We start from the raw sequence: 27,979 nt of genomic DNA on the forward strand, positions 1-27,979 counted from the left end.
GATTGCATTTGCTTTATGTTAGTGGCAACACCATGCTTTTAGGCTTATTTATAAAGTTTAGCATACCTTTTCATGGTATGTTTGTAACTCCTCTAAGTTATTTTGTTTAAATTATGACCATTTTTACATGGATTACAGAGCTATAAGGCTAGATTATATCTTTCTTACAGTGTTGCAAACCATAATAAACTTCCATGATATTTGTGAAACTGTAATGGTAAAAATATCATGTACTTGAACAAAACAATGCTTGGATACAAGACTCAATCTGCTTAACTTACATCCCGAAGTTGAATGCATCTTTTTCTTGGTGGCACACTTGGCAAACAGGTCCCTGAATTCAACAACTCATTTCCATCTCTTGCTAAAGCTCATCACTTCCTCAGGTATGTAGGTTTAGCTGTTTACAAGGTCATGCGATAAACCAGATCAGAGACGTGATCTAGGTTAAAAGTAACACCTTCTTTCTCAGGGTTCCTTTTAACCCAGATGATTTCACCAACCTAGTTGACAGTGCCACCCCATCAACAGCTGTACTAGCACAAGCGACAGAGTGATACTCAAAAGCAGAGGGCAAGAACAAGTGTTGAGGGGTGGAGACCAGTTAAGTCAGTTTTGTTGCCAAGGAAAAGATGCAAAGAATAGCACAGAACAGCATTCAAAGTTGAAGAGGCTCCTCCAGATGATAATTCAGAGCAGAAGCCTAAGATAGTCTGAATTGCTCTCCGGAGGAGCCTCTCACTCCTTCAACTATGCAAGGCATCTAGGGAGACACGCCTCCTAATTTAGGCATCTAAGTTAGATGTTCAAACGTAGGCAGTGTATATTCCCCCTGAGAATGTGAATGGGATGTTATAATACTTTAAAATATGTTTAACCATAGCTGTGATACCAATGTCTGTTCTTTTATGAGATACTGTTCTTTGTGCCACTGACCCTCTACTGACACAATCAAGTTTCTCATTTATTAGATAAATGAACAACATTAACAAAATGCACATCGTCCAAATACAGTTTAAATTTTGAAGTTCGAAAAAGATTCCCAATTTTACTCTCAAAATATGAACCAGATTAAGTTGTTCACATGGAAACCACTGCATGTTCCCTATAGTAATTGCAATAGGGGACCAGAAAGGGAAGAGATTTTTCACAATGTTCACCAGCATATCTTATTTACCTTTCTAGCTCTCCTTAAACATCTTTTTAAAAGTTTTCATTTAGGGACTTTGGCTAAACTTCCATCTGCAATTACATCTTGCCATTTACTACATTGCTCCTACCTACTCAAAACTTTTTACACATTCAGCGATGGGGGTTTAAGAAGTTATCAATAAATGAGAGAAGTTGTTCTTCCAATGCAGATGCATGGCCTCCGGTGTGCTTACTTCCTGCCCTCCTGCCCTGCAGCATCTTGACGCTTAGGCACACAACACAACACAACTTTTCGGTGCATCTTTCTTCAACATAACCACCTTCATTGCCATTGATCACAGCACCATTCAAAGGACTGTTTGAGACAGTAGATGTAGCTATCTTCTGTTCTGGATAAATGTGTTTACAGGAGTGGATTGTTAAAGCCAATTCATCTTCTAATATCTTGTACTGCAGAACTGGAACTAACATGCCTAAGAAATAAAAAATGTTGGGCAAGCCATTAATATTTATTAGACTGTGCTTTGTTTATTCTAGTGGTTTGGGCATCTAAACAGCGTGTGCAAAAAGCTGTCCAACAGCTCCCTTATTTGAAACTGCCACTTTTAAGTCAGAGAAATATCTACAGAGGAAGGAGAATAATATATACCAGCATGACTTAAAATTAATGGCTGTGCCCGAGTTAACAGGCTCAACTGATGTGTTTGGTTCAAACTATCAAAGCCTAGTATCCCACGGTTTTGTATCCATTTCCACTTAGCCCTCATCACTTCAATAAAACAATTGCCTATGGGTCATACGTGGTATTGCAACTGTGCACAGAAGTAGGTGCTCCGAGTAGCACTAAGCATGGAGTTCTCAGTCATTTTATGCATGCAGACCGGGCAGTTTGGCACCAGATGAAATTTTTAACAGTGAAGTTCTGCCTACCTTGTGTTCAGCAGGGGCACCAGCTGAGCCCATCTTTTCTACCATGCTACTTACCATGAAACTAAAAGGAACTCAGTTACCATTAAGACCTCCACCCTTTTGCAAATGTAGTTGAAATTGGCCAATGAGATTCAAAATTACCGCAGTGGGACAGGCAGTGTGCAACTCCAGAAGTGTCACATCCTTAGCAAACCAGCCTAAAATTCACACCCTACCCATGAAAGAGTTATACTGATGAACATTTTTTTTGCTTAATTGTGCATCATGGGAGATTTCCTCTCAGTTGTCAACCCTAGCAGACAGATTAAGGGAACTTTGCCACTTGATACTGTCTAGTGGTCTGCCACAGGACTGAGATGATGTGAATAAACTTTTCTTTCCCTGTCCCAGTTTTCACTTGACAGTTGCTGATACACAGCTCCCTCGGCCTGACCCTACTTTCTCTGAGGTTTCTGTCCAAGTCTCCTCTCTCTTTGTTTTGACTGCTGTAAGGTACTTTCTTATTCCTTCTCCAAAGAGTAATGCTCTAACATAAGCAAAATGCTTATGCATGTTAAGTATACACAGAAAAGAAACACCGTATCCTAGTTCCTGTTAATTCTTCTAATTGCTGTCCACAGACTCAAAGCAGAAGAACTGATTATTTCAACATACCATGGGCTTGCTTCAACCCATCTCAAAGACCTGTCCTCTCTTTTACTTGTATTTTCCATTAATCTGGCATTGGCTTGTTCTCCATCATTTTAATCAACCTAGTCATAACTGCTATGACAACTTTATCTCTCTGTGGCTCTAACAATGCAACAAACACATTAGGTGGGACTCCTCTCACCTACCTTCAGGCATCTACAGTGCAAACACTTATATTTATGCTGATCAGCTAAGTCTGCTATAAGCACTGGAAAAAATTAAACACATTCAGGGCATAGTCCACCTTGGTCAAAGCGGGAATTGTATCCCTGAGTACCTCTCTCTCTCTCTCTCTCATGAAAAAACTTAGAGGAAAGCTAACTCCGAGGCAAAGGTCTACAAGACATATGTCTACATGACAGATGTCTACATTTGACCAGATAAATACAAACACTCGTGTCCATTCCTACTCTCACTTTCTGGCTTAACTGAAATCTCACTTGAAAATCAACTGCTTTCCCTTGAACTGTCCTCTATTAACAATTCACAGCATTTTGAGATGTACCTTGTGTGAAAGATGTTGACTAAATCCTTCTGTGTTGCCACTCCATCACAATTTCTCAAGGTTCAGACTCTGAGGTTCTTTCCTGGGAGAGAAATTGGTGGATGTGTCATACTGATAAATATCATACCATAAAAATATCTATGCACAAGAACAATTACTATGTGTATATGAAAATTAACAGTGTGTGTCTACTGATGCCTTTACTGAGTTGTGCATAACTTCCCTTGGAAGGTTAATGCCCATGAATATGTAACATGCACCTTCTCTTCCCTATTGCTTCCCTATTGTTTTTCACCTTCCATTATTACAGCATTTCTGAATGTAGCCTGTAAGACTGTTGGTAAAGAGTTATGTCTGCATGTGAGCATTAAAGATTATTATGCAGGCACAATAATTCCTGTAGTCTAGTTAAATATAATTGCAAGGGGAAGGGAAGACAAAAGCAAAGGGCAGTTCATAATTCATAGACATCTTGTATGTTTTCAACCTTGTCCTGCAGAACTTTGTGTGTGGGAGGAGGTTACAAATGAAGCTCTCTGCTACTTTGTGCTAAAAGCCTGTGTCAGCCATCAGAGTTAGACACAGTCTATGGAATTTATGTAATGATAACCAAATCAATTCAGAAACCAGTTGTGTTAATCTGACACAGACCCTAAGAGCAGATAGCTTCAAACTTATCTGACAGTGTCTGCAATTACTCTAGCTGAAGAGACACTTTTGAACCAAATCAAATGTTCATGGCAAAAGAGTTACATTAATTTATATCATCTTCTGATTGAACTGACTAGAATAAATCACAGGGAGAGGGCACAAAATCAGCTCTGCTGGCAGATTTGCAGATCGCTGGAAAGGGGCATGTTAAGTCTCTGGGGTTTGGCGGTGAGTAATGCTCTCCTCCACCAACAAAGCTGGAGCCCGCCTAACCACACCCACCAACATCATGTCTTACCCAGAACTGCTAGGTTTATAGCCTCTATCAAAAAATAAGATATAAGCCGTGAGAATATACTCATAGCAGAACAAGTTTCAGTGGCTTAAGTGTCACACCTCCTCCCAGCAATTTCTTACCTTCTCTTTGCCTGAGATTACTGCCTCACAGCAGAGTCAGTGGAATAAAACACATGCAGTAGTCCCAGCTGCTTCAATACAAGGTCCAGCAAATTAGCTTAAACTGCTGATAAAGATGACTTTAATGCCATATTTTGTATTAAAATGGATTAGAAACATTAGTGTTTTCCAGTCTGAGACTGTTGTGGAGGCAGGAACCTTCAGTAAGGAGGCAGAATAGATGGTCAGGGAAGCAGTATGTTTTGCATCACTCCAGTCAGATTTGCTGGAGTTTGTCCGACTGCAACAATAGGAAAGGCTATGAAATGCCACAGTCATGGCTACCATTCTTTTGCCTTATTAACAAGTTTATGAACTTCTGATTATCCGGCTGGACTAAACGACCTCCTGAGGTTCCTTCCAACCTGAATTATCCTGTGATCCTTACCTATACCTAGAGTGCAGGGCTAGAAACCTGGAGATGCGGTCCTCTTCCTGCCGACTCAGTCACTTAGCAGATCTCAGCAAACTGTGTAGACCGATGTTTACCAAACTTTCCCTCTGAGGGGTCCAACTAGGGTGACACTGGTATTGTTCTGGTGTTGAGCAACTACTTTTCAAAGGGACGTCAGCGGTAGCATGGGTACCCTCTGCCACTAGGAAGCAGCCCCACTCGATTCAAGAATCACTAAAAAAAGGGACGGGCAAAATCCCAAACCAAACAAACAGAGATTATGATTAAATAACCAACCTCCTCTGTGTCAGTTTCCTAGCTGGAGGATATGGTCCTCAGACAAAGCAGTTAACGTGTTGCCTAATGTGATAAGAAGTATATAGTCTTGTGGGAAGGGATATTACGGTGGTGCTGGGAGCAGGCTGCTTATGATCTGCTCACCCCGAGAAGTATTGGGCTCTATAAGGTCTGGACAGCATCTATGCTTTTGGGTATATGAAAAGCCAGCAGGAATTGATGTCATGGGCAGGCAAGCTTGAAGAAATCTGGAAAAAGGGGAAGCCAGAGTTGCAGCTGTTATGAATTCATCACGATTTTGGCCCCAGTTCTAAAATACTCACAAAGGCATAAGAATCTCCACATGATTTTGAGGGAAGCAAGATCTGTAGATATACGAGTGACACATTCAGACATGCTGTATTGTTTAAGAGGCATACTGAGCTTTTAGTTTCAATCCCTGCTCTTTCACTTGTGTCAGTTAACATTTCTGAAAACCTTATTGTGAGATACAACCTCACGCTGCTACCTTAAGGTAACTACAATTGACATTTTCCGGAGAAATCACATGTCATTATTGGGAGCGATCATCAGTGGGACACTCTCAGAGCTGTCACAAGGCAGCTCCAGCAATAACGAGTCACTGCAGTGGTGCAGCTGCATGCAGAAACACGGCTCGGATCTGCTGGCATCTCAATGGGCTGCTCCTGCCTCCGCGTCTCCTCTGCCTTCTTGCGCCTGCAGCAGCTCTGCAGGGTCAGCTAGTTCAGGAACTTGATCCAGCTGAATACTGGTAATTTTTTGGAGAGGCATAATTGGCTTTCCACCAGATCAGATCCCAGGCTTGCTTTGCCAGATGGCTACATAAGCGCTATTGCCGTGTAAATAACAAACAGGGAAGCGTAGCCACCATCAGAGAGGAAGGCAGGACTTGCCCCTTTTGGTGGCAATACAGACAGAGGCTGGCTTGCATTAACTGAAACGACATCCTCAGCGAGGTTTATAACCGCATTACTCCCCTTGCAGGGGCCAGGCTGTTCGTATTAACCGTGAGATGCACAGTTCAGAAACGCTAGGTAACCTTCACCCTCAGCAGACGATACAAACTGGGTGGTGCCGTCCTGGGAGGCTGCCCGTGATCACCAGGTATCGCTTTGGTTCAAGGAACGGGCAAATCCCCAAATCTGCTCCTTTGCCGTCACATCAAAGCAGCGAAACCCGCTCGCAAAGACGGTGTCGAGTCCCCCCCATACGGGACAACCGCACGTTTTCCCTTTCCTAGCCGCTCCTTCGGCTGAAGTGGCAGCAGACGAGGTTTGTGTTCTGAGCGAGCGCCTTCGCCCACTAAACCCTCAACGCAGACGGCACACGGAGGACCAGAGGAAGCCGCACCGCAGCCAGCCGGGACGTCGTGGCGTGGCGTTTCGTTTCTCGCACTCCCACCCTCCTCCCTCGCCACCTCAGCTCCCCGCTCCCGCCCTTAGAAGGGGGAAGGCTCTCAGCCTGCCTCATGTTTTAAGACAAGAGATCTTCCCAAGGACTGCCTAAAACGCGGGTTGGGGCGGGGGGCGGCCGGCACCCTCAGCCATCCCCGGCCACGCAGCGGGATTTTTTTTTTTCCCCTTTGTGTTAAAACTCGCCGGGAAAACCCCACCCTTCCCCACCCCCCCCCGCCCCCCAACCCTGAGGGGCCGGGGCCGAGGCCGCTCGGCAGAGGCCGATGCCCGACCGCTCGTTCCGCACCGGGCCCCGGGGCCCCGGCGACCTCCCGGCGGGGGCGGAGTAGCGAGATGCCGCTCCGTCCCCTCGCCGCCGCCGCCGCCATGGCAACCACCCGTCGCCGCCCCCCCCCCCTCCGTGCTTCTCCCCCCGCTCCTCTCCCCGGTCTGACAGAGCAAGAAGGGCTGCGCCCCCCTCCCCGCACCGCTCCCGTCCGCGGACACGCACCCCGGCTCTCCCAGGTAACGGCAGGGCCCGGCTTTACAGGGCGGCCTCTCACGGCCGGCGGCGGATCGGACCTCGACCCAACGGGGCCGCCCTCCCGCCGCCTCCCTCAGCGCGGCGGCGGGAACGGAGTGGGGGGGGGATAGCAGCGGGGAGAGGCTGGCGGAGGGCAGCCCCCCCCTCATACACACACGCCGCGGAGCCTGCTGGGAAGTGTAGTCCGCGCTCCCCCCGCCGGGCGCTGGGGGCTGAGGGGCGAGGCGGCGGGTGAGGACTACAAACCCCAGCGCGCTCGGCGGCGGGGGGGGGGGAGAAGAAGATGGGTACCGCGGCTTTGCCCCCGCAGAGGACACTGTTGTGAGGAGGCGGCGATGGCGGGGCGGGGGTGGGAGCGGGAGCGACGACGACGACGACTCTCTGTGAATGAGGGCGTTGAGGCGACTTGTCTCTCCGGAGCCGCCTGTGAGGGGGATGGCGGGGCCGGGAGCCGCCTGTGAGGGGATGGCAGGGCCGGAGCCGCCTGTGAGGGGATGGCGGGGCCGGAGCCGCCTGTGAGGGGATGGCGGGGCCGGAGCCGCCTCTGAGGGGGATGGCGGGGCCGGAGCCGCCTCTGAGGGGGATGGCGGGGCCGGAGCCGCCTCTGAGGGGGATGGCGGGGCCGGAGCCGCCTCTGAGGGGGATGGCGGGGCCGGAGCCGCCTCTGAGGGGGATGGCGGGGCCGGAGCCGCCTCTGAGGGGGATGGCGGGGCCGGGAGCCGCCTGTGAGGGGATGGCAGGGCCGGAGCGCTGTGGATGGGGATGAAGGCTGCCCGTTTACCAGTGCCGGGAGCGGGAGGGAGGGAGGAGTGTGGAAGGGGAACACGGTGCCTGGGGTGGGGGGGTGCGGGAGGAGGAGTATGAGGGGCGGCCTGCGGTGCTGAGGGGAGGGTTGCGGCAGCGAGGGAGGGGTATGCGGCAGGCCGGGCTGGGCGGGAGGGGTGGGAGCACGGTGGGTCGATGGCCGCGGGAGGAGAGGCGTGTTGAGGAGGGAATTGCCGGGGTAGGGTGGGGGGATGCAGTTAGGAGGGATGCGTCCCGGGGGAGGGTGGGTTGGGCGGCGTGTGGATGGAAGCGAGGGACTCTGCTGGAGGTTGTGGAAGGAAGGAGTACGAGGAAAGGGGCAGTTGGGAGCGTAGGTGGATGGATGGAAGGGGAGAGATCTGCTGGAGGAGGAGGAATGGCTGAGCAGATGCAAGGGGAGGGCTATGCGGAAGGCAGAGTGCATTGGAGGGTGGGTAAATGGATACGGAGGAGGCAGCGGTCAAAGAGAGCCAGGAGCTCGTGGCCCTGGAAAGTTTCCCCAACCAGTTCTCTTTATAGTTTGCAGTTTCGTGTGTCCTACCACGCTTTGGCTCAGTTGAGCTTGTTGCACTAGGTGGTCTTTACATGAGCAGACACAGCATTACTTTTTTAAATAATTTTGCTTCATCTCTATTGTGCCCACATTTCTGTCATGATGTCAGTATTGGCATTTGTCTCTTTTCCCTCTCCATTTCCTCTGATGGCAGTTCTAGTGTTATCCTTTATCTTGTATTCCCCAACGGGCATGAGGGGGAATAAAATTACAGTTCTTGTTCCATATCATATTTAAAATATACATATTTATGACTGGTATATTAGAGGTAGTTGTTTTTTCTTCCTGAAAATCTGCGTCTTAAAAGCATCAGTACTTCCTTGTATATGAATATTGAATGTCTATTCCTAATACAGTTTCAGATGTCACAGAGATGGGCTTCTTTCCAACGGATGTTTGATTTTTATTGCAGTTGAGGGGTTTGGGGTGGTTTCTTTTTCTTCTTTCCCTCCACCCCCATGTCAGATATATCCTAGGCAGGCTTAGGCTTCTTGCAGCTCCTGGTACTTAGCAGACTGCAGAAGTGAACATCGCTGCTGCAGCACGCTTCCAGGGTGCTTTGCTCTTGGAGACTTGGGCTTTTGAGCAGGTAATGGAGAGGAATGGATCTTGCCCTGAGCTAATCACAGTCTCAAGATAGAAAAGTAAATGGAAGACAAGGAAACAACAATAGGCCTTTATCTGTTTTTCTGTGTAAATAATTGCAAAGAAAAAAAAAAAAGCTGATTCTTCTGGGGATAAGCTGAGAAATCTGAAGACTTGATGTCTGTAGCACTAACAGCAATATGCATATAAATGTATATTTTAAAGAATACATACGATTCTTTAAAACAATTTAAAAAAGCAAAAGTCTCATTAAAAAATACATACTCATAGTCCTAGAGAGCCAGTTCTTTGGAATTCAGAAGGGAATTTGAAAGGTGGAAAAGTATTCAGGCCTAAATTCTGACCTTATGAGTCAGGGTTATAAACACATATGTGAGTCCATTAAACCTGCAATTATTCATGGAAAGTTTATCTGGGTTGCAGATTGGCTGCGCTAGGAATGTAGCAGCACCAGAACTGAATCTTTGTGGAGCTGACTATGGTCTGGCAGGGCTCATGAGCTGCAGCGCTGTGGGAACATGGATATATGCTGTATCCAGGGCCAGGTGCAGAAGCAGTTTAACTGCCTTTCTTGGCATGGAGCCCGACCTAATAAACACTTTGAACCCAAGCTGGCTCTGCACAGACCCGTCTTGGGAGTCTTTGGTGGCATGTTTGCTCTACCAGAAGGGCTTACACACGGGATGTGCAGAGAAGCAAGTGGCTCCACAAAGGGACAGAGGGATTGTTGCTTTGGGCCGAGTTCCACTTTGTTGAGCTCTGGACAAGTCCTGCAGAATCTTTCAGGTATCTAAGCCCTGCATCCTGTCAGAGGAGGGGTCGGTCACCTCAGGGCTGGTGCCACCTGAACACTGGCTTGGGTTTGGTGTGGTACTAATGGCAGAAGCCCTGGAGACTGTGCTGGAGAGAAGAGAGAGGTGTGGAGCCAGCCTGGGTCCATCAGGGCTGAGAAGGAGAAGAAGCTAGCAAGCCTCTCGCTGCCTAAACTGTTGTGTGTATAGAGTTGCGCTCCCTAGAGTGCCCCGTAGTGTTCGTGTTGGCTGTTTTCGTTTCTGTTACCCAGCCTAGCTGACGAACACTTCGTTACTCTGAATAATGGTGATGTGACCGTACAGATATGCCTGAAGCGGGTACGTGAGCTGCTCTGGGGAAGGACACATTTTGCTGTCAGTTTTAGGAATAGCACAGCCATCTCTGATTCTGCTCCTTCTAGTTCCTCAGAAAATTGTAGTTCAAAGGCTTTGCAAATGGCCATTTCATTCTCCAGGGTGCTTTCTGTTTGGTGCAATAGTATATAATCTCTAATTAAAACACTGACCAACTGTTTAGTGTTTCTTACGTATTTGTGTTTACTGTTAACTTCTGGTGAATGTCTTCATTTGAAGATTTTTTTTTTTTCACTTGCGTTTAAAGTAATATTCAACTCTCCCTATTGGGTTAGCTCTCAGAAGCTTCCACAGAAAAATAGTTTGAGACCTATGTGCATGCTGCTTCTCCTTCCCACTTCCATACACATTTCCCCATTAACTCCATATCTGCTATTTCAAAACAGAGTTTCAGTGCAAAGCAGCCAAAAAACAGTTAACAGAAAGCAGTTGACTGAATTGAAAGATCCCTCGGTGCTGGGTTTCCTGGACCACGGGGTGTGTGTATGTTTTCTCTGGTGTGTGTGCTGCTTTGAAGTGACATCTCACGGGGAGTGAACACTCCAATAGCATTACCTGCTGCAACTCCTGGTGCCCCTGCTGCGGTTGTAGCCATTCTTGTCGCTGCTGATGCACACAGCAAAAGGAAAAAAAGAAAAGCGCACTTGCGTAGCACACTTCTCGTCTTTGATTCAAGAAGCCATTTAAATGTAGTTTAAATCCAAATGTGCTGGAACTGAGCCACGTTCTTATTTATATATATATTTTTAACAGGAGTTGTGATCCTGTGAGGTAATGATCATTCGCTTCCACACCAGTCCATGGGACCACAGCTGCAAGTTTAAACAAAGCCAAGTTAACGGGGAAAGACAGATTTGGCTGTGGAACTTGGCAAGCCTTTTGTTTGTTTGTATTTTATCTGACAATGATCAGTTAAAACGTTGTTTTTGTCATGCGAACGTAATGCCTGCTAATTGTCTGCAGCATCAGCGATTGCTTCTGAACAGGGACAGTTAATTATTAGAAATGAAGACCAGTTGTTCTGCACCCAAGTCAAAAGAAAAGGGATAATCTTTCTGATAAAGCAGGCAAGATTTATTTAAATTTTTTTGAATAATTACATTTTTAATAACTTAGTCTTAAAAATAAAAATATGTCAAGCATATGAAAAAGAAATACAGCCTGTATTTCTGTCAGATATAGACTTCTGTAGGCTTCTAGTAGGAATTGCATGTCATGCAGGGAAAAAATGCTTTTTTCTTCCTCTGATAATGTTCCAGTTAGTGTTGCAGTTTATGCTTTTCCAGGTAAGGTATTGTCATATCGTTGTATGTCTCTATTTTAACAAGTTTTAACTTTGAAGAGAAAATGGAAAATAGGATTGTTGTACTGTTTTAAGTGAAAACATAATCGAGGGAGAGGAAGCTGTTTGAAACTGGTCAAAGCTGGCTTACAAAAACAATATGGCCTTAAACTAAGAAGGGTGGGTTTAGATTAATTGTAAGGAAAAGCTTCCAAGCAGTAAGAAGAATTTGAGAAAGGAACAACTTCAGTTCACTGCTTAGACTCTGGTAACAGAAATGGGTGCACACAAAAAGTGGAAAAATCCAAAAATCAAAACCTCTTAACACTGGAATTTGCTTCCTTGCTTTGCTCTGTGTGGCAATTGACCTGTTCTGGGGTTGTACAGCAGCAGAGGGCCAGCCCAGCTCTATTTTGTAGAAGTGGAAAATGTATAGTTGTACCTCAGCACTGGATTTCAGAAGATGGTGCCTAACAGCGTGGCTTTCTGTCTTGTGACCTTAGTCGGGTCTCTTACATTGCATTTTGGGATGCCTGGCATCATGCTGCACGGCTGATTTACAGAAAATGAGAAACAGAATTAGTAACCAGTCTTCATCTGTGTATGTCCAGGCCTTTCCAGATGTTCAGCTGTCCATTCAGCAATACTGCACAGCTGCTATGACGTGAGACCATATGTCCAGCAATCTCAGGGAGCTGTGGAAAATTTTTGGTCTGCCTGGCTAAAATTTTGGTCAGAGCAAGACACATGTCCAGAAAAAAACAGGTATATTATAGCCTTATCAGTGAGGAATTAACAACTGATTCGAAGAAAAAGTCTGATTAGTAGGCAGTAAGTAAGGCTTGATGCAACTATTGAAACAACGAGAGTAAAGCAGAAATGAGTAACTGCTCATTTAACGAGTGTCAGTCTGCCCTGTGCAAGAGTCGAGTGTCTGTGGAGAAAATGGGACGCAGTTGTGTAACTGGTTGTGTCAAAACACGTAGGCATAAAAGCGACATGTGAAGATAGCAGAGATGCCTTTCATTTTGGCACTTGCAGAGTAGAATGTTCAATATCAAGCAACAGGAAAACCCCTGCTACAGCCCCCATCTATAGGAGAAGGCATTTATTGCCTCTGGTAGCACTGTGGTGAGGTTAAGTGGGAGATGGGCTGAAGGAGGGCAGTCGTCCTGCGTTCCCACTGGTGTTGCTCACAAGTTTGGAATAGTGTGCTAAACAAGCTGTCCTGCTTTGCCCACCATTCACACAGCCACTGTATCTGCCTGTGGATATGTTTGTGTGTGTATAATGCTTTAATGTTAAAATAGAGACTGTCTTTTGGATCTTGCTCAACTGTGCGTTGCTTTAGTTCTGGGAGAAAAATTCTTTTCTGACCTCAGATAGGGATCAGCTCAGCTTATGTTCCAAAGAATAGAGATTAATATCCCCTGTGACCTTTTAGCCTAGTTGCTGCAGGGTTTTTCACAAGTGGGCTTAAGACCCCATGTGTGGCAGCTATGCCGACATGAATGTCTGTAATGTCTCTTCTTGTCAATGATCCGTGAACTAAGGAATCTCCAAGGATATCTTGATGTGCTGTGGAGCTGTTATGGTCTAGTGCAGGAAAGAACCATGCAATGATAGAATGAAAAGCTGGTGTCACAAGTAATGTGTAAGTTGTTCTAAATGTACCTGACAATAGTTGTCCCTGGCTGTGTATTTACTTAAAGGATGTGGCTGTGATATGGTAGGAAAACCAAATATTTAAACAGAACCCCAAGCAACAAAAAACAAACAACAGAAGTGCTATTTATGACTTCTGTATTTCTGGTTCCTTGGATGTTTGCAATGTTGTATGAACTCTGTAACGTAATGTAGAACGGATAATAAAAAGTAAGTACATAACATGAAAAAGCCCCCTTCTCGAGTTATTTCTTCCTCCCCACCCCCGGTGCTGAAGAGTGAGGTTGTCCAGAAAACAATCCAGGAAGGAATTCTTTCCTAAAAATAATTTTTCCTTAATTTTGGCTGTACTTGTTTTGACTTACTTTGGCTATTCTGAACGAACTTTGCCATCGCTGGTGCACGTAAAAGGTTTTTAGTTTGTTTAAAGTATTTTTAGCCATTAGTTTAAAATAGCCAGTCTTTTTGCAGTAGGACCTCAAAGAACTGCCTGGGGGTCAGGGGCAGCACTGATTTAGGACTGAGATCTGCAGTTGCTGTTTCAAACATGTCTGAGGTATATTCACCTTCTCAAGCTACATTACCTGCTTTGGTGTCTAGGGTAGGTGATAAGTAAAAATTAAAGTGCCCGAATCCAAGAGAGCTCCAGAGGCTTTTGTCAGCCTAGCTCTGGAGGCATCTACTGTTCAGTATGTATGTACATGTACATCCACCAACCTCCCTGTATGCTCCAAGTTTCAGTGCCTGTTGATGTTTAGAAGCTCTCCAGCATGACATGCTGGGCATCAAGCTCTTGCTTAAACTTCAGTGTCACCAGCATGACCAGCTCTTGTTGCTGGAAGAAATGGGAGAGTCTCCTTTGTTTTCCCCCTGCAGTTTTAAGACCATGTAAATTTTTCTGCCTCCTACTTCCCAGCTCCCTGCGCTAACCACTCTTGTGAAGTGAGCACGTGTTTGTGTGGCTGCTGTGCCTTGCCTCCTGCCCATGGTTGGCCCAGCTTCCACTGGAGACAAGGAGGTTGTCTCCTCTGGTGAGCGGGGCACTTTTCTGGGATTAAGGGGAGCTGGATGCGAGTGTCAGCCCTCTTAAGGCAAAAGGGAGTTAAACATGCCTGCAGGGTGGGAACTAGCTGTAATAAACAGATACGAGAGATTGCTGCAGTAAGTGCATGTTCTGTTTAATGGATTTCTAGGAATTGAATGCAGCAGTTCCTTAGAAATATTTTATTTACTCTCTCTTTTTTGCTACATGTGGGGAAAACCTCCAGAGATTTGAGGACCATTTTCCTTATGGGGACAAGCTGGTTGTGTAGCAGATCCTAACCTGGATGTGTTTGAAGACAGGGCAATGGATTCTGCCCCAGGTGGTGTTTTGTTAGTTTGTAAGTTGACTCATCAGACCTGAATGGGTTGTAACCTATTTTCAGCTCCTATCGTTTTATCAAATTCCAGTGCAATGTAAGTGACATCACTTTTTCCTATCAGTTATCATCTTCTGTATTTTAAAATTAAATGGTCTTAATTGCGACAGAGCTAGAGCTCTCCAGCAATGTATCCTGCCCTTCCTCAGCACCGGGAAAAAACAAAATTAGCGTTGTCGCCCTTTCCACCTTAGTTCTACTCCTGCCCAGAAGTTTGTAACAGCCCTTGGGAATGATCTGCAACCTGAAACATGCGGCACAGCACGAGGACAAGTAAGCCCCAATGCGTCTTGCTGCGCTTGGTGACATGCCAGCCGTGGGGTAGCAGTGTGTTCTTGCCATCAAAGTCTTCAGCCACGTGGAAGCTCTGTGGCCTGTGGGTTTAAGTGAGGGTAGCAGGTTTCCACGGCTTAATTGCAGGGAGCAGGGATGACGGGGTGGTGGAGCAGCCCTGGTGTGCAGCTGCAGGCAGCAGGAGGGACCGTCAGTTTGGCACTCAAGAGGCAGAGCGTATGTTTGCTATAGGCAGCGTTCAGGGAGGGCAGAATGAAGGTCATGTGGATATATGTTTAACTTATTGTCAGAGGTTTGACTTTTGCCAAGCACGAGGGAATACAAAGGCATAAGATACATCCCCCTTAATGCCATCTTGATCTTGTCTTGTCTGTTCTATAAAAACTACTAACGTTTTTATAACCCGCTAGGCTGTGAAAGGTTGTTTCTCCCTGTTCTGGCTTCTCTCTGCTACCACCTGCTCCTACTGCACGCACCCCCGTAGCACGGGCTGTCTTCAGCTGTGCAGCCTGATCTGTGTGCTGCGCCAGGCTCCGCGCCCTACTATTTCCCCGTCTGGCTGTATCCCTCCTTCCCTGTTTCTTCTCCACCACCTTGGTCTTGCCAAAACCTCGATGCAGCTAGTGGATGACCCTCCCGAGCCGGCCTCCTCCCCCTTGGTCAATGCAACTCTCTGCATTGGGTAGCTATGAATTGTAATTTTTTATTTTTGATTTCCAGAGGTTTATATCAGGGTGAATGTCAGGGACCCCACCCATCCCGAGTCAGGGGACAAGGGAAAGGAACTGATGCTCTTTTTGTGTGGTAAGGACCTAGACTTTGGGTCATGTGGCATTCAGATAAAGGGGTAGGCACTGCTTCGGTCTTGAACCTTAAATACAAACCTAGCTGTACAACATAGCTTACTTTTGAATGTGTGGTTTAATATTGCTTTCTTGAATGGTTACTGGGAAAAGTTGGACTATGGGTTTGCCTTAAAGTCATGCTGCGATTTACTATTTGTATAAAAAAATTAGTAAAATCTATAAATCTTACATTGTTTTGGGGACTAGGGGAAGGTTGTACTTTGGGAATCACTGCTTTAAGAAATCTTAAATTTGGATTGCTAACTCTGCCATAAATCCCAGAGTGACATGTTAAATTTAATGAAAAAATCCAAGTCAGCATGTAGATGTTGGAGTACTTTGAAAGAATATTTAAACAGAATGAGGCTCTCAACTTTGTCTATACTAGAGCTGTCATTCAACCATATCGTAATCTCATTAGGTTGAGGGCTCTTGAAAGTGCTAAGTGCAGACTTCCCTGATGCTGGCTGGCACATTTAGGCACGTATGTAATACAACAGTATAAAAAGCAATTTAATGCCTCCTGTGATTTGTGATTCACGGGTTGATGGCTGCCAGTATATTGTGGTGATCTACAAATTAAAGTTTGGCTTGTTAGGTTCAGTGGGGGCAGGGCATTTAATTTTCTTGCATTAATTTAACAGGAGTGGGGCCAAAGGCAGCAAAGAAGTTGTGTTTTTTATCACTATAAAAGAGTTGTGATTCATGTTCTCAAACCTTAGGCTAGTAAAGAGATACTTCAGGGCTAAATGGTGGAAAATGAGGGGGACTGGACAGGAATGGGGGGCGGAGGGACATAATTCAGCTATGAGAGGAAAAACAAAACTAAAGTGTCATGGTCTGAATTATTCTACAGCATGTAAAATTCATTTTTCTGATGATTATGTTCTCTTTTAGACTTTTGAGTAAAGATGAATTTAGCAGAGATTTGCGATAATGCCAAAAAAGGAAGAGAATACGCACTCCTTGGGAATTATGACTCTTCTATGGTATATTACCAGGGTGTCATCCAGCAAATCCAGAGACATTGCCAGTCAATCAGAGATCCAGCAATTAAGGGCAAATGGCAACAGGTAAGGTGAAATATGGTTGCCTTTATTCTATTACTTGATATTTGAAAAACACACTATACATCCCAAACCTTTTAAGATGTAGAGGACGTATACTTCAGTTAAGTTTACAACATTTCTTTTACAATATTTTGTTGATATTTATGGGAAAATAATTTTTTGTGGCGCATGCAGAAGGAATTCTTTTGTTCTAACTGAATCAATTTTTTTGTTGTTTTCACTTAGGATGTCTGGCTAATCACTGCTCTGTTTGTGGTGTGATTGTCTACTTTGGAAAAACTGTTTTGCTGAGGGCTTCCTTTTGGTGTTCTATCTTTTGACCATCTAATGTCCAGTAAACTAAGATGTGAGTGGATGGGTTAGCATCACTAGAATGGTTGTCTGAGTAGCAGTTAACTATAATGCTACAGTGTGCAAATTCAGATCAGGTTTCTAAAACTCCAGGTAATACTCTTAGCCTGAGTCTTGCACACATGTATCTCCCTGCTAAGCAGAGTACTGTTGAACCCAAGGAAGTAATTCGCAGGTGAAATCTAAGAACTCTCATTTAACACTTTCAGTATTTAAGTCTTCCTTACATTTTGTCATCCCATTTTTCATTGTACAAAATGTGCTCCATCAAGAAAAAATAAAAATTGGAGGATAAACATATAAAGGTGTATTCCAGAATAAAGAATTCATGTTGCATAAATATTACATTTTGAAAGAACATAGCTCCCATAAAAGGTATAATTTTGCAGTAAGTAGCTGAAGAGATGATTACAAGAAGAGTTTTTCTAAATATCATACGTTTAAATGGTGTCACTTAAAAACAGAAGCAAATTTTTCCTTTTTATTACAGCAGGTGCTTTGTTACGGTTTTGTGCTTGAAACATCTGACGCTAACAGTATTTTGTGTACTGATAGCTACAACACTGTTAGCAATCATTTTGCAATGACAGTACTATTCATAGGTATTTATCATAGAACCGTAAAAGTCTGCTTATTAAAAGCTTGCAAAGCATGTGCGTGTACAAGCAGCAGGGATAGTGCCTAGCTTTCCTCGTGGTGTAATAAGCTGAATGTTGTATTCAAGCTCCTCCCCACCCCAGGGCACGCTGATAAAAGGTGTTCATACCCCATGTGTGTCCTTAGTTTCTGTCAAACCTGTAACTGACGTGAAGGTAGAGCATGAAGCTTTCCTTGTTCTGCAGCTGCATCACCGCATTGCCTTCACTTCCAGTATTTAGTGTTTCCTCTGATGACACTGATTCTTCCATTAAACTTTTAACAGCTCTTATCTTGTGAAGGTTACTTCAAGTCTCATGATGTTGTGTGTTGTTTGAACTGCTTCAGAGAAGCCTGTGTACCATGGAATGTGTGCTGCACATTGGAGACAAGCCTCAAGTAATAAAGGACCATTAACACAGTTCACAGGATTATTCCCTGGGGAAGGCAGCTGGCTCCTTAGCAGAGGATCTGAAGTTGGCACCTTCTCAGAAATTATCCCTTTTAGGTAAAAACAGAATGGCCCCTGACAGTGTCCCATAAATGCTTTAGAGAACTGTCCCCAGAAAGATCAGCAGCAGGTGGGGTAGCGTCTGTCACGCTGTGCGCTCATGTTAATTCTGGGACTTCCCAACACAGCGGTGGCAGATGAGCTTTGTCAGACTATCGCTTTGCTGTTGCTGGTGCCAGTCTCAACTCAGGGACAAACACCAAAAAAGTAAGAAGTGTGATTAAAAAAAAAAAAAGGAAGTCCTTCATCCCCAGGCAGTTTGCCTTCTCAGTCATTTATGGGACTACCCGTAGCACTGGGAACAAAATGATATAGCCCTGAGAGCAAACGATGCAGCCCTGGAACCACTAGCTTTTCTATACCTGCACCTGAATGGTTTGGTGAGACCTATAGAGGTAGACCTGCTTTCTTACCCACTCTTGATAAATAATTGTTGTGCTTTCGCACTCCTGGAGACAGACTAAGAGGGGGTCTGATGATCTGGATGTTAGCACTGCTTTCCAGCTCCAACAGCAGCTACATCCAAACTGTCAGTCACATTTAGTAGCTGTCTGACAGACAGCCTGTTCTGAAAAAAATTAAGCCAAAAGTCGGATCACAAGAAGCACTCATTCTCAAAATAATACATAGCTATTCTTTTTAGATCATTCTCATGAAAGAGCTATGCCATACAGATTACGTAGGTTTAGCAAAATTCAGGTCTAACCAGCTTGGTATCAGTAATGTACAAAACCAAAAGATTCCCATACCTGTATGCTTCTTGCAAGCGGCACCAGAAGTAAAGCAACCCTTAGGTCATGGTTAAGGGGATGAATGCAGTTGATTTTTACCAGAAATTCTGTCTCTTCTGGCATATGGAACTAGCCTGTTCTTTAGGTTCTTCGGTTTCTCCATCCTCTGAGGAATCTGAGGAGGATAACACCACTGGTACCTTTTGGAGGTGGAGTTTAGCAATCTCTAGCAGACACTGGGTTGGTAGAGCTTTTACTGTTGGGAGTGGTCCACAGTGTGAATGTCCATGTAGATAAGTGCTCAGAGGAGAAGATTGTTACTTAAACCAGTTCTTCTCCGAGATGTACTGTCTGCGTGCACATTCACAATGTTGAACCTCCTGAAGGATTCCTGGGACACCGATGCTGAGGGGATCTGGCGGTATGAAGCACGTCCTTACTTTCTGTACTTTTGCGCGAAGCGCACGAACAGGGTATTTGTCCTACTGGTACTTCTGAGGCAGTGAACTCAGTTTCAGGTGTTTGTGTACATGTTCGCTCATAAAATAGGAATGTTCATATGAGTACCATCTCAAAGAATAGCTATAACCCTGGCTCTGCAGCTGACCAACTCATACCTGTTACATGAACCATTGTTCTCCCTATCTGGTCATTTCTCTATAGTGGGTGCTCCATCCTGAATAGATACTTTGTGCTAGGTGGATCTGGTTTGTTGCCTTGTATACTACATGGGATTTTTCCAGCAGTTTATTAAGCAACGTAGACCAGAGGTGAACCAGAAATAGTTGGGATTTTGGGTCAGACTCCCAAACACTCTTGATCTACCTCTCTTTGCTTAGGTGTCATTGTTTTCAAATTTCTGCAGGTTGGTCTGGATAGAATGGTATTCTGTGCAAGTATTTGGTGGCTTGTATTTCATGTCACACAGTCAGACAGCTTCAGCTTTGCAGCTGGGCACCCTGATTTCAAGGGTTCCTTGGACTTGGTGCTGATAGTTGGGAGGAACATGAACGTGTATCTTCTGCTCCTCTGGGAACAACTGACTAGCTCAGTTCCACTTGATGCAATACTGCTTCTGGGACTTCAAAATCAGCACTGACTGGGGGAGACAGATTGTGTTATTAGTCTGACATGACCTGCAGAACTTCAAAAGGGCAAAAGTTGCATCCTGGAGGGTCCACAAAAGCAGTGATGTGACAATGTAAGAATTCTTCTGACCCTTTGGAAAATTCATTATCATTGACCATCTGAAACCTAGCTTGGCTGGGGGATATCAAGGGCAACCTGCTCTGGAGACCCTTATTTGTTTTGCATCCAGGGAGTTCCCAGCTTGCTCTTGGGTGGCTGAAAGTAGCTCCATTCTTATCCTCAATCCTAGGCCTCTGAGCTCATTTGAAAAAGAAAAAGTTACTTCTTTGCTGTGCTTTGAGGTTTGGCTGACATGTAGGCATATTCATCCATGTAAACGCAGGCTGGGACTGGAAAGGTTCAAAATCAGAAGCAACTCATCTCTTTTTCTACTTAACAACAATAAAAGGTAGGTTTACTCCCATGACCACTACTGTGAACTTTACTTGTGTTGACATTCCCCCTGTTTATTCTGAAAGAGTTTCTTGGCTGTTGCAGTCTTTTTACTAGACAGCTGGCTTGTAGGAAAGAGCTGCTTCAGTGACAGTTCAGCAGCTGCAGAATGACAGCAGAACGTGCCCCCGGGAGATAGTACTGGCTTACGACAAGGCCAGCGGCTGTCGAGCAAAACCTGCTGCATGTTATAACCGTGTGCTCTGTGTTACACAATATCTGAGAGCACAGGAGCCTCAGCCAGAGCTGAGGCAGGAGTTCAATGATTCCCAGAGTGCTTGGAGCAGCCAGCAAGGCACCCTTACAGGCCATGGTCATTGGTGCAGGTGATTGGGTGCACTGTATTCTTGCTTAAAGAATAAAGGATGACTTTAACTTTTTTTAAAATTTTAAACACATGTCAGTCAATCAGTGCTTATGTTGTTTTTGCTTCATGCCTAGGTTACTCCATAAGTAATTAAGGAATATTCTGCAGGTAACTCATGAAGAACTGTGATTACAGGAGTTATACTTTGACTCCATGGGATCAGACTGGGTTACAGGGCATCCATTTTGGGTATGGTTTAGGGAATTGTTATTTTCACTTTTTTAAAATGGAACTTGTTGAATAACTAACACTAATTGCAGGCAGTAATTTCAGGTTTGGAAAACATTTTTATAGAAACTTGATTGGTTTTGTTCCAGCATGATATAATTTAAAAAAAAAAACAAACTACCTTATTTGTATTTACCAAGGTACAAATACCCATGCTTATTGCTGTGGCAAGCTGTGTAGAAGTACAAGCTCTCGCATAGCAAATAAAAGCTGGTGATGCCAAAGATACAACAGTTGCCAGACTGTGCAATACAAAGGAAGTCCCTGAAATGGTTTTTGGAACTACCACTAAGAAAGAGCAAACTCAACTCTTGGTCACTGTGTTATATACCCATATGTTAGGATGTGTTTTCTGCTTAGGTACTGTAAATCGTTAGGGCTGGAATGTCAAAACAAAGCTGTGGGGCCATCCCCTGGGCTGAAGCACTTTTTATCAGGCTTTCCAACATCACCCAATGCCCACGATGCTGCTTCTATGGAGGAGGTAATGTGTCTGGTAGGGGCGGCTGGTGGAGTGTGGCTCTGGGGAGCAGGCAGTTTCACACGGTAGCTGAAACCCAGTTAACATCCCACCGTGCCTAGCGAGGCCAAGCTCTTCCCCACCTAGTCTGCCCTCCAGCTGCACCAGCTTCTCTCCTTCTTCTGCACCCTGCCATTCATTCTCCTGGGATTCACCTGATCACAGGGTAGCAAGCCAGTGCAGTTTGCTAACCCAGCAAAAGTGTCCTTTATTTTCTTTCAACCCTCCAAGGCTAATTTTCTGCCATTTTACCAAGCTGGGTTACTGTATTGAGATGCCAGCATCGAATCCAGAAGAGCGGTGGCAGAGTGTGGTTGGGGAGAAAAAGAAAGGAGAAGCAAGATCTTCCTACTTGGCAGTGATGAGCTGCTAACTTGACCCACGCTATCTCCTAAAACTGCTTAAACATAAATAACCTAAAAGCTTTCTTCAGGCTCTTTACAACCTGAGCTGAAGCCCCCTGAGGGCACTGGCACCCAAGGGAGGGGTATGACAGGAGGCAAAGAGACTGGGGGAGTCCAGACCAGTGATTGTCCTGTTTGCAGCTTTCCAAGGTTGCTCCAGAGTAGCACTGATCACTCAAAGGTGCTGCTCAGTCACCTCCATAATTACGGCACAGCCCTTCTTGTCTCATGTCTGAGTTGTTTCTCAGCTGCAAGAAACTCTTTCTGCACCTGTTTCATCTGACTCGGTTTCTTTAAGGCCCCTAGGAATTTATCAGTTGGTTTTCCTTTGTGGTCCTGTTCTTTGAGTACCTTGAGGGTTTTTTGTTGGTTGGTTTGCCAGGTACTGTCTAAGTGGTAAGGGTGTGTATTTCAGAATTTGGTCTTCTCAAGTCTAGATAAGAGATGGCCAGCAGTTGTTATTCTGTTTTCAGCTTCCAGTGCATCAAAGGCTCACTTTCTCTCAATTCTCAGATACTATCCTCCTTGCTGGTCCAGAGAGCTGAATGACAGCACTCCGGCCCTCAGTGCTAGCAAGTTGTTTTCCACCAACTTTTCCGCATGTGTTGGAAGGCTCGTAGGAGGAATCCTGTCTGTATTCCTGGAGCACTGGAGTAGGAAGCCGCTGTCTCTCATGGAGCAGTGCCCTGGAGGATTTATGCTGTATCATTCCTTTGTACCTCACAGCAGCTGTTTGGCTGGATTTATTTTTGGACAGGAGGGATGCGTGTTAGACAGTTTGAAGGAACCAAATTAGTAATCAATCACATTTGTAACTCAGCTGGAAGTTCTTGCATTGGGGGATCTGTCTGCTGATTGTGTGATGAGAAAGCAAAGAGAGCAAAGCAGGGCGGGGGGGCATGTCAAGCATTGACTGTCTTTACCAGAGCAATCCTGCCTGAGCTGGATGTTCTGTGTCTTTGGAAAGATACAGCTACCCCATCTGAACAAGCAAGAAGGCTGCTTTGCACTGTGAAGTGATCAAGTTCTTCCCATACCCAAGGCTCTGTTTGTACCGATGCACATAGAGGTTCTAGTGAAGTAAATGCAGCATTGCAAGAACTGTGCAGGGCCTTGGGGATTTACCATTCACTTTGCTTCTGTCCTTGCTGGTATCTTGCTGACAACAGTCATATATATTTTTCTTCTTAAACAAGGTTTAAGTGTTAAACCAGAGAAGAACTTCTCTGTGCTGCTGAAATCTTCTATTTTGTCCTTTTGGTGGGAAAATTCCTGGAAAATATTAGAGTAGGACAATACATTACTGTGGGATGTATCTGGTAGTATTTTAGGAGAACTATAGGATCCAGAAAGGGGTGATGTATGTTTGTTACTGAGTGCTGACCATTTAGTCATTCAGTCTTTTATACACCATACCCAGCAAATGGTTATGTCAGCACTTTCTGTCTTGAAGTTGCCCCACCAAAAGTGGAGGGCTGCTGCTGCTCTTTTGAATATATAGAGCAGGCTGGGTGAGGAAAGATGCTGTTCTGAGAGGGGAGATGAGAGTCTGTAGAGAAAAATGGGATGAGCAGGTGAAAATAAGGCTGGAAGAGGCATGCTTCTGAATGTGTGCTGACAAGACACCTCACCCTGCACGTACCCATCATGGTTCCTTTACAAGCACACAGGGAGATGGGAAGATCTCAGGCTAGCAGCCATATCTTTTCGCCAGTAAGCACCATTAGCAAGAACAGTCATAAGATGTGATGCAGTTTAGTAGTAGTTCCCTGATCTGCTGTTGCTATATTTATAACCTCAGCAGACAGTCTGGATGTGCAGACTTCCATTCTCCTGATCCTCTTGATTACTCGCAATCTGCTCAGGATATGCACAGCAAAGAGAGTCGGGATTTCAGGCAGCACCATTGACATCTGTGGATATTGTCCTCAGTTGCCTTCCTCTATTTGCCACAAAGTGAAGCCTGGCTGCAGCATTTCCAGGCAATATTTTTCCCAGCTTTTTTTAACGTGGATGTATGACATGAGCACAGCTGGATGCCTGGTGTCTTTCCTTGGCTTTCTTGTAAGCTGACTTCAGATCCTGGCTTTTGATTCAGCCTTGCAGGGTATGCTAGTTGTAGCCTCACTCAGTAGTGTGCCTGGTGGCAGCCTGCAAATATCCTGACTGTAGTGTTTCTTCACAAGAGCTTTTAGAGCCTATGTGCCTTTCCAGTAGGGTCAGGATGCCTCTAGCTCCAGCTGTGAGCCTGTAACAGGCAAGATTCACATTGGCCTAAGGTAATCTTAGCTGTAGAGTGCCAATACTGATTTCTAGGCATGCATAGCAATGCATGTATTAGTTTTAGCTGTGCACCAACACTTCGATGAAGAGGTGACATCGGGGTGTTATGACCCTGAAGTAGGTAAAAACCAAAGTAAGCACAGAGGTTGATCCTGCAGGATGGAAAGCATCACTGAGTGTAGGTGGAAAACTGGTAAGATGCAGTACAAGTGCACTCAGGTGAATCCTAGTACATCTTAAGCTAATGCACCGAAAGCTTATGCTTCTGAGCAAGAATGTACAATGCTGGTTTTGGCTGCTGGTGTGTGCTAAGAACCAGTGACCTTAGCATACAAAACTTGAGCTCATAACAAACCGTATCACTTAAAACTTAGCAAATTTCTACACAGATTTTATTTTTCCTAGGTTTCATGGAAGAAAATTAAAATGAACAAATAGCAAGTAAATAATCTTGAAATTATTGCAGTAGTTCTAATTTCCTGACTAGTGGCAATAGAAACATCAAGTATAAAATTCAGCTGCATAATTCTGCAACCTGATTTCTTTCTGAGACATCATTTCCTCTAATTTTTATTTCACTTACTCTACTTATCATTTGAAATTATGCTATAGGGTGTTAAAGTTCCCATTTTCTGTTCTAATCTTTGCAGTCCACCAAAGAATTGGCTTGTGCTTTGACTGTATGATGATGTTGTGCCCCTCACAAAGTTAATTTTGTAATACTATATTTTAATGATTTAGCCAGTTTTATAACTAGGACCTTGGAGACTGTAATCAGAGAAGTTCTTTTAAGCCAGAGTAGTAGCAAATATGTTAAAGATCTGCCAACAGCACCCTTACTAGTATAAAAGTGTGTGTATGTGTGCATATGTGTCAACATGCACACATAAATCTAAGCATCAGCACATGTTACGGAAGAGTGATCGCTGTGTTGGCAATCATGTCTGGTCATGACATTGACAGGCAGGAAGATGAACTCAACAGAGATTCAATTGTTTATGCTGTTGTTAAAGATCTATTGTCAGCCTGATAGGCCTGGGGTTTGTGAATGGAAAGGCTTGGGAGTCCCTGCTCTTGAGGGTGGCGTGTGTTTTGAGGTACTTTCTATGGGTTTAAAAAAAAAAGTTTGAATTGCAACAATTTTTAAATAACGTGTGTATTTCTCAAGGTCCGACAAGAATTAGTTGAAGAATATGAACAAGTTAAGAGCATTGTCAACACTTTAGAGAGTTTTAAAATGGATAGACCTGCAGATATCCCTGTATCCTGTCAAGATGAGCCTTTTAGAGATCCTGCAGTTTGGCCCCCTCCTGTTCCAGCTGAACACAGGTAATGAGAGGCTCAAGCAGCGTGGGTGGAATAAAGTTGGGTTGCCATAATTTTATGTTCTTTTTTGAATGCATCCGTAATGTGAAAAGCACATTTCATTTACCCCTTAGTCTTTTGTAGTAAAGAATTATTATAATTCATTGGGGAAAAAAAGTAATTAAACTACAGTTGCATTTATTGCTGAAGTTCTAAAGGAAGTCTCTCCTTTATTCTGGTAGGAGTGACTAGCTAAGTGCCTGGAACTAGAATCTGCTGGAGAGTTGGTGACTTTCTCATGTGCAGGGAGAAAACTTTTCCATTTCAGTTTATTTAAGCAGTTGAATTCACTGATGGCTGAGGAGTCGGTAAGGGGCTGGAACTGAAGGATCTTGAAGGACACGGTGGTTAGAAATCGCTCCCTAGCTACAGATAATATGACCTGTGTTTAATCCATTAGTTAGTTTTATTGCTAAACACGTTCTGTTATACATGGTGTTTCTCTTCTGTAGCCACCTTTAAGGTAACTTTAATTAGCTGAAAGTTTTCTCAAAATAGATGCTTGTGCATTTTCTGAAATCCCTATTTTCACCCTAATAGAGCTTGACACAGGTTGTTGGAAACAACAAATCTGATTTAAAAACAAGAATAACGTTTATCATGCCAACATTTTTCTAACATTATTATAGCAAAGAATTTTAACGTGTGTATACTCACATAAGCAAAGGAACAAATTAAAATGGGAGACCTTGGTTGACAGAAAGAAATGCTAAGTTTACTTGTAATTTTATGTGCTTTATGATTATCAGACAAATGGATCTTCACTTTTCAAAAAACCCTGAGAATGTAAGTGCAAAATAATATTAACGCTGATTACTTTTGTGAGTGGTAGAAATTATTATCAGAATCTTTGTGGTAATGTTACGTGAAGTGCCAGATGTATTTATTCTTGTATCTTTCTTAGAGGTAAAGGCCCAATAGTTTATCTGCTTTTTTAAGCTGAAATTTAAATCTTGTGCAAATAAGTAAGGGAAATCAGCCACTCTTCTATGCTGTTAAGTTTGATGAAAATGTATACAAAGCAAAATGTAACAGTTGTATCAGCAGTGTGTTTAAGTGTGTAGTCTTTTTAAGCCATATTCCAGGAAACTGTTTTTGGAGTTAGCAAATTTTGAGTTACTGAAAACAAGAATCGGTAGAAGGTTTCATAGGGGGCACTAATTAAAGTCGGGTGACATTCCTGGCCATTTATTTTAGTTCTATATTTCAAGTTCAATGCCTGGAACAAAATGACTGTGACGTTTTGTCTTAGAACCAAATCCTTTCTTCTCGTGCCACTGCTGAGTTCTCTTTGACATTGTGGGTGATGCACACAAGTATAGGTGGTTGCAGTTTGGCTCTGTTTGCTTTTGCTTTCTAGGCAATTTTTACTTTTTGACATTTTCACACAGGGGAATGAAGTCAGAGGTAGGAGGATTGTTTTAAAATTCTCCCTCCTTTGTTTTTGGGCCTGTCAAAGGTAATAGCCAGCTTTTTTTTCTTTTTTAAAGTTTTTTCACCAGGAATGTCATCTGGTTGTGTAGAACTTGTGCATATGAATGTAGCCTAACATAATCTCCTGGTCTGGAGTCAGAGGAAAATACAGTTTGAAGACTTGTAGTAAATTGTTTCCTCTTTTGTTACATGTGTGTTGGTTTGCTGTAAGATTGGTTAGGAATACTGATCTAATAGTATTGGTAATTTTCTTTTTTTCCTCTGTTGAAACTTCTTTTTCCTTTTGTATTTTTTTTTCTTACTTTGAATGTCAGACAGAACCAGAAATATGTTGCTGGATTTGCAGATACAGGGAGATAAGACTTAGGGGCTTGTCAGCTTTAGTAATAATGCACTAAGGGAATTAATGAAAAACTAGAATCCTTCCTTCTTAATGTTGCTCTTTTTTCACTGTTTTTAGCATGTTTTTGTTGTGGTTGCTTGTTGTTAGGGCTCCACCTCAGATAAAACGTCCCAACCGAGAGGTAAAACCTTTGAGGAAAGAATCACCAGGACTGCAGCCCCGTGGGCCTGTGGGCAGAGCGCACGCGGTATCCAAGGGTGAGAAGTCTACAGGCAGCCGCGAAAGGGAGTCGAGAGCTAGAGGACGAGATGACAAGGTAAGAAGTGGGAAAGAATGTGGCGGGGAGGAGTTATGATGCGGCAGGTGGCAAAGGGAAGCATTATTAGTTTTAGGTCTTTAATACAGATAATAATAAAAAGCCACAATAATCCCATGCAAGAAAACTTGGTGCTTTCCTCTTGCCTCATGGACAAAGCGTGTATCAT

The 27,979-nt window shown here is 44.2% G+C and overlaps 2 protein-coding genes across 10 annotated transcripts in view; one reads left to right on the forward strand and one right to left on the reverse strand.

Moving 5' to 3' along the window:
• LOC142041636 (uncharacterized) overlaps positions 1-7,107 on the reverse strand; it is a 67,111-nt gene extending 60,004 nt beyond the window's left edge. The window contains exon 1 of the mRNA XM_075050659.1: positions 7,002-7,107. The gene's annotated coding sequence lies outside the window, so the exon portion shown is untranslated. The remainder of the gene's footprint in view (positions 1-7,001) is intronic.
• KATNAL1 (katanin catalytic subunit A1 like 1) overlaps positions 6,775-27,979 on the forward strand; it is a 58,576-nt gene continuing 37,371 nt past the window's right edge. Inside the window, exons 1-6 of one of the 9 annotated variants that reach the window (XM_075050650.1) lie at positions 11,480-14,568; positions 14,726-14,804; positions 15,546-15,629; positions 16,568-16,743; positions 25,521-25,681; positions 27,642-27,810. In XM_075050650.1, the coding sequence (XP_074906751.1) occupies positions 16,582-16,743; positions 25,521-25,681; positions 27,642-27,810 (492 nt within the window). In that variant the 5' untranslated portion in view covers positions 11,480-14,568; positions 14,726-14,804; positions 15,546-15,629; positions 16,568-16,581. Of the gene's footprint in view, positions 7,016-7,315; positions 7,356-7,443; positions 7,461-8,606; positions 9,784-9,825; positions 11,450-11,473; positions 15,630-16,567; positions 16,744-25,520; positions 25,682-27,641; positions 27,811-27,979 lie in introns of those variants that run through there. The other 8 variants (XM_075050651.1, XM_075050652.1, XM_075050649.1 and 5 more) reach the window with 8 other exon arrangements.

Source organism: Buteo buteo, chromosome 18 (assembly GCF_964188355.1).
Source record: "Buteo buteo chromosome 18, bButBut1.hap1.1, whole genome shotgun sequence".
Taxonomy (NCBI): domain Eukaryota; kingdom Metazoa; phylum Chordata; class Aves; order Accipitriformes; family Accipitridae; genus Buteo; species Buteo buteo.